This window comes from Condylura cristata, unplaced genomic scaffold (genome assembly GCF_000260355.1).
Source record: "Condylura cristata isolate star-nosed mole 26May11 unplaced genomic scaffold, ConCri1.0 scaffold00041, whole genome shotgun sequence".
Classification (NCBI taxonomy): domain Eukaryota; kingdom Metazoa; phylum Chordata; class Mammalia; order Eulipotyphla; family Talpidae; genus Condylura; species Condylura cristata.
The window spans coordinates 5,578,056-5,584,541 of record NW_004567142.1 but is presented as its reverse complement, the minus strand read 5'-3'; the positions used below and the strand labels follow the sequence as shown (position 1 = coordinate 5,584,541).

Here is a 6,486-nt window from a genome sequence, read left to right as displayed (position 1 = left end):
GGGGGCGGGGCCACGCCCAGGGCAGGTGCCAGCTCAGCCCAGTTGTGCTAACTTCTGCCCAGAGCCGGAAGGGCGGAGTGGTGGAGGACAACGGGGCGGGTCCGAGCTGCTGCTAGGGTGGGTCCTCGGCTGAGTGGAGGGGTGTTGCCCAAGTCACCCTTGGGCCCTCCGCCAGCTCAGAGGCACCCCAGGCCGAGGGCTTCGGGGTATTTTCCTGAAAAAGCCTCCTGGTTCACTGGTTGTTGCCCTTGTGGTGGACACAGGGCTCAGGGCCTCGGGCTCTCGCTCACGGAGTGAGGCCCTGGTGCAAGTTCTGGGGTAGTCCCCAGGGAAACTTTCGTCTCCTGTAGCCCCCGGGGCTGGGCTCGGAACACCAGCGCCCCAGACTCACCTGTGCGGAACTGAATCGCAGCCCAAAAAGCCCCCCCCCACCCCGCCTGTGGGGTGTCTGCTGGGCTGGTGAAGGCGGGATGGGGAAATGGCACCCTGGAAAGTGAAGGGGGACCCATGGGGAGCCCCTGCTGAAGGGGAGGGTCAGCCTGAGCGCTCCTCCAGCAGTGGGGGGGGTTCAGGATGGGGAAGCCGGGGTGTGTGTGGGCGACTGAGAGAACAGGGAGGAGACAGAGGAAGCCAGGGACCCACAGGGCTGGGCTTCTCTGGCAGCAGGAGGGTGGGGCCCCTGAGGGTCAGAACGAGGGGACACTGCGAGGCTCTCCCTAGAAACTGGCTCCTGGGGTCGTCCCCCCTGCCGGCTGTCCAGGGGCTGCAGCTGTGTGTCCAGAGCTGGAAACTCAAGATGTCACTGATGTGCAAACAGACAAGAACTCGGCCCCTTTCGGGACCCTGCCAGACCCCGACTGCTGCGCCCGGGGTTCCCAGGGCGCAGCAGCACTGAGTTCCTTCTCCCCAGGTCCCGGGACCCTGGCGCCTGGGGTCAGGAGATTGGCCCCGCTCAGGATGGGGCGCAGACTCCAAGAGCGGGGTCTGCCCCTGGGGCCCCCAGCTCCTGAGAACACGGGGCACCGCCCCGGCCACCCGGGCTCTTGGGGACACGTTGTTTACTGCCCTGGTGGTAAAGGTCGTTCCTGGACAGGTCTTTACTGTGCTGGACACAAACAAATGGGCCTGATGGGGACCCGACGGGAAGGGGGTGGGGGGAAACATGTTGAGTCCCATGTCTGGACACTCGGGTGTCTTGGAATATCAGTGGCCCTGATGCCTCCCTTCCCTGGAGACGTCCTCGCTCTTCCTTCACTGTCTTTAGCTACCTGAGCACAGCTGAGGTCTTTCTTTGTGGGTTACTAAGGTAGGAAGGACTAAGGTACCGCCTTTCGGTCCCGACCCTGTGCCACCTCTGCTAAGACTCGGTTTAGATCTGAGTTCTCTGACCAGAGGGGTGTGTGTGTCTGTGTGTGTGTGTGTGTGTGTGTGTGTGTGTGTGTTTCCTCTGCTTCTCAATTTCTCCACATTTAAAATTTTTTATTAACTTAAATGTTTCTTTGTTGTTATGATTATGACTTGAATTTTTATTAAATTTAAAAATGTATGTGTGTGTTCAATTCCTAGTTGCCATTTTCATCTAAGCATGGCGCACACCCGTCTTAACGCTCCGTGTTCCCACGTGAACACCTGCACCGAGCTTCCTGCAGCTGCGCCTCCCACCTGTCAGGCCAGGTGCAGGGTGCAGGGTCCGCGCCATCGCGACCCGTGCGCACCTCCGCGTGTTCGCTGTGCGCGTGCGCGCGGACAGCCACGTCCTTGAGGACATGGAGTCTGCAGAACGCCCCGACCAGTGGGTGAGCCGTCAGTACCGAGCGACCGCCCCGTGAGCACCCCTGTTTAACGTCTGGGCACTGGGGTGGTCTGAAAAACCTTTACGACCTCACTGGGGAGTAGGGTTTCGTCCTATGAGAACGCGCCATCTCCGCCTGGGACTGCGAACGGACCCCAAGGTGTGCAGGCGATCGCGGGGCGAGGCCTGACTTAGGGGGCGTCACTGACCTGTAAACCCCGGGTGAGTGGGTTGACCTGGTGACCCTGGGGAGTGGGGATGGCTGCGTTCCAGGCGCACCTACCGGTCAGTTCCCTGAAGAGCTGGGGCACAATTGCTTAGAGAGATTTGCGGGACAAAGAATATTTTTGAAAAGAAAGCGCTTTCGGGGGGAGGCTTTAGAGGGGGTGCGCGTCGGAGTCCTTGGATTGAATGCGCGACCGCGACTTGGATTTCTTCCTGGACATGTTCTGCTGCGAGACCCATCGGCGGTAGCTCACGCGCCGGTCCATGGTGAAAGTCCCTTTGCTCCACAAGCCCAGGTGGTTTAAGTAGCTCAGGGCCCCTGGGGGGAGGGGTTGAACACCCGAAATCCACCCACATCCAGCCCCATCCTTTCCTCCCTTCCCTACACCCCTCCCCCGACCTCCCCGTTCTCACCCAATTCCAGGCTCTGACCTGACCCACCCCCCACCTCCGCAGAGGACACGCCCATCTAGCCCCGCCCACCAGAAGCTCCGCCCCTCCTGGGCCCCGCCCCGCCAAGGTTATGCGGGCCCCTGAGAGCCAGCCTACCCGACCACAGCATCAGGGCTGCTCCTGCCCAGCACAAGTAGCTGATCACCATGTAGTGCACCTTCGGCTTTGGGCGCAGGGTCTCACAAGTGATCACAAAGAGGATGAGACTGAGGGTAATCAGGAAACCTGCAAGTTGAGCTCAGAGATAAGCCCGTGTCTGCCCAGGGACCCAGAGAAAATGAAGAGACAGGTGATCCCCCCCACCCTCCTTGACAAGCTCACGCACACAGACCCCGGGGAGAGGTGCAGGACAAAGGGGAGGAGAGAGAGAGACACCCCCCAACCTCGCCCTCACTGAGAAAAAGAAACAGAGTCGGAGAAACATGCTGAGCCGGGCAGCCATGGGTGTTCCGAGGCAGTGAGGACAGCAGGAATGGAGAACAGGAGGGGAGAGATCTGGATCCAACTCAGCGGAGCCACAGAGACCAGGAGGTGGCTGTTGCTGGGGAGGGCCCCGGTTCCGTCCCCAAGCTGGCACTCACCAATGCTGAGACTCAGGAAACTGAACATGGCGTCCACTCTGTTAAGGCGGCGGAACATGGTGTGGAAGGAGAGGCCCATGGTGGGGAGCAGGACCAGACTCGTGGCCATCGCCAGCAACATAAAGCCGGTGCTCATGTGGAGGAGAACTGGGAGGGGAGAGATGCCCCGTGCCATTTCCAAAGTCGCCCACCCGCCAGACAGCCATGTGCCACCTGCAGAAACTCCCAAAGTTTGCCTATACTCACCCTCAAAGTGACTCCCACTCTCATCCCAAAGTGAGCCCTAGACACCCATAAAGGCATCTCAACAAGGCACTCCAAGGCAGCCCCATTTACCCTGAAGTCCACCACCAGCAACCCAAATAATCATTCCCCAAGGCCAGCCCACAAGTGGCCCAAGTCATCTCCATGCACATCCTCAAGATCACCTCCCAGAATCACCGCCAGCTGTTCTAGAGTCACCCCCAGACACTGCTCCTACTCCCAAGACATGTCTGAGTCCCTCACACTAATACCCTCAGCAACACTCCCAAGGCAGACTTGCGGTCACCCGAGATGCTTCGGTCAGCAGTTGTCTCCTAAGTCACTCTCTCTGCTAGCCTCTTCCACTCATGACCCAAGGTCCCTTCTTGTCCTCTAACACCCCACACATCTCTCAGAGTCACCCAATTCACAACCCAAAGCCCGCCACATACTATCTCTGAATCACCTCCTTTATGTCCCAGAGCATGAGGAAAAGATCCAAGTTCTGTAAACATAATGTTCCAAGACCCTAGCACACCCACTGAAAACGTAATGTTTATCAATCTACACTTCAGCCATGACAGCCGGTTCAGCCCCTCCTGAGAGTCATGGCCCTTTAGTTCCTTTCCTATTTGGGCCACCTCTGCACAGGGCAGGCCTGGTACAAATGAGCTAAGGCTCCATCTGCTTTGCTTCTGGCAAACTGCACATCCCCAACCCCAAACCAGAAACCCACCCATGTACACAACGGGTGCACTCCAGGGATCATGAGATCCTGCTTGAGCGCCAACCCTGACACAGACTGACACAGCTGGGGGACTCCGGAGGTGCAAGGGGCAGGCACAGAGGGAGTCATGTGATGCCGGTGGGACCAATCAGTATGCCTGGCCCCAGGACATGCTGATTGGCCCAAAGATGGGCACATGATCAAAGCCAGCCAATCAAGTTCTGCCCTGGGATTTTTCAAACTGAAACTGGCAGGGGTGGGCTCTTCCCTAGTCAAGGACTTTATGAACCTGGAGCTGAGTCCTGGGCTCAGCCCCAAGGACGGCAGGAGACCTGACAGTGAGAAAGGAAAGCAAAGCTGCCAAGGAAGGGGGATTAAGAGGACTCTGCACCCCTGGGTCTTGTCGTCTGGGCCACCCTCTCTGGGTGGGTCAGAAGTAGACACTGGCAGCTCACCCCAGCATGCATTTTCCCTCCTGCCTGCACCCCACAGCCCCACACTCGGCCCCAGTTGAGAGTCAATCAGCACATTGCAGTGCTCTAGGCACATCCCGTTTGGGATACCCCTATAACTCAGCCACAAGGAACCTGGCACACCTCTTGCCAGAGTGGCAGCTTGAGTTGCCGGCAGTCTGCCGGCCCTTCCTCTGTCTGCTCTCAGGGCACCCACCCTGCTTTCCCCAGCGCCCTCTCCCGGCTGCTCTGCTGCTGGCTGACCAGTATTGATGAGTGGGGGCAGGGGGCACCGGCTGCGGAGGAGAGAGGACCCCATGCCCCACCTTCCCCGGTGGCCTATCTGGAGGCCCCCACGTGGGCTCCCTGGGCATCCACAGCAGACGCTCAGGAGACTCCTCCGGCCTGAGACCTCTAGAGAAGTCCACTGTGACCGCTGCCCTGCCTCCAACGCCCGAGGTCCCGCAGACTCACCGCCCCGATGACCTCCAGAGACGACTCCCGCCCCCGAAGCGCCCACCGTCCACACCGGCCCCACTCACCAGTGACCCTGCCCAGGTTGGAGCACTGGTGCTTCCTGCAGTTGCTGTGGATGCCCACGTAGCCCGTGTAGGGGGCCTCGAGGTAGGCCATCCGCCCGTCCAGCACACTGAGGCTCATCAGGGTGGCCAGCGCGCTGAAGACCAGAGACCAGCCCCGCAGGATGAACTTGCGGTCTTCCTCCCAGGAAAAGACGAGGTCCGCTGGGAAAGAACCGAGTTCTGGGGCCACCCGCACCCCCGTCGCGTCGGGCGCCCAGCCCCCGCCACGCCCCCCCCCCCCCCGCACACTCCTTGGCTTTTCTCCCGTGCTCAGCCCCTTCTGTGCACAGCCTGCCCCCACCCACCCCACCCCAACCTTCGCTCTTTCTGCCCCTGTCCTGCGGCCAACTTCAGCTCCACGCCTGGCAGCGTCCGCACCCCACGTCAGCTACTGTATTCTCCCCGCTCAAGACACCACCACCACCCCACCCTGACCGCAAGCTCTGACCGCAAGCACGTCCTCATTCCCATAGAGAACCCCCGTCTGAGGCACCCCCACTCCCAGCCCCGCCCAGAGCCCAGAGCCCGTTCTCCAAACTCCAGCTCCATGCTCAACCCCCTCCACCTTCTCCATCCCTGATGCCAACACCAGCTCGGGCTTGGGCCTTCAGGGGTCAAGACCCACATGTACACCAGCAGCAGGAAGCATTTCAGAAACAGAAAGTACAAACATGTACATGACCCAGGCAGAGAAATAAGATTTCAGAAAAAGAAAGGAACTCCATGAGAAACAGCAGGCGCCCTAGCGCAGAAAACGCAACGGTCACGGGTGTTTCAGAAGGCGGAGAGAAAGGAGAGGGCAGAGGCCCTGCTGGAAGGAATAGGGGCTGGAATAATGACCAAGAGGAAAAGGTATCGAGGTTTAGCTCTGCTCCATTCTGACACACCTAAAATAGGTAAATGAACCATCTGATAGCAGACGCAGTAACACAGGGTCCCAGAAGAGCAGGCTGAAGGCCATCTGGCCCAGAAAATCAACCAACCACCCAACCAACCAACCAAGTCTTGGGGAGTAACGCTAGGGATCTCAGCACCCTGCATCAACACCGCAGCCACCCACTCAGCACGGACACAAGGACGCCATGGTCTTCAATGAAGCAATAATGAAAGGGACGAATACACCCCTTCTCCCAAGGGGTGTACCCAAATACACTCCCAAGGGTAGGTCTAAGTGGTTGTGTACCTGAAAGACACCACCCCTGAAGAAAAAGACCACTTGTGTGGAGGGGAGAATGTATGGCATCTCACGTCCCCACAGGGGTTGATTTCTTTTTAAAAAAACATTTATTTATGCACACAAGAGCTGGGGTGCAGGCCAGAGGCGTGGGGGGGGGTGAGAGGATTCACCAGAGACAGAGTGGGCAGCAGAACAGTCACATCGACTGAAACCCACTGCTGAGGGGAGCAGCGGGGAGACAGGAGAGGTCTGCTG

The 6,486-nt window shown here is 59.2% G+C and overlaps 1 protein-coding gene across 1 annotated transcript in view; it reads right to left on the bottom strand.

Annotated features, from left to right (window-relative positions):
• Positions 1-1,876: 1,876 nt before the first annotated feature.
• LOC105854452 overlaps positions 1,877-6,486 on the bottom strand; it is a 7,687-nt gene continuing 3,077 nt past the window's right edge. The window contains exons 2-5 of the mRNA XM_012733525.1: positions 5,016-5,216; positions 3,052-3,198; positions 2,567-2,695; positions 1,877-2,336 (exon numbers count right to left, since the gene is read on the bottom strand). Coding sequence (XP_012588979.1) covers positions 2,170-2,336; positions 2,567-2,695; positions 3,052-3,198; positions 5,016-5,216 — 644 coding nt within the window. The 3' untranslated portion in view covers positions 1,877-2,169. The remainder of the gene's footprint in view (positions 2,337-2,566; positions 2,696-3,051; positions 3,199-5,015; positions 5,217-6,486) is intronic.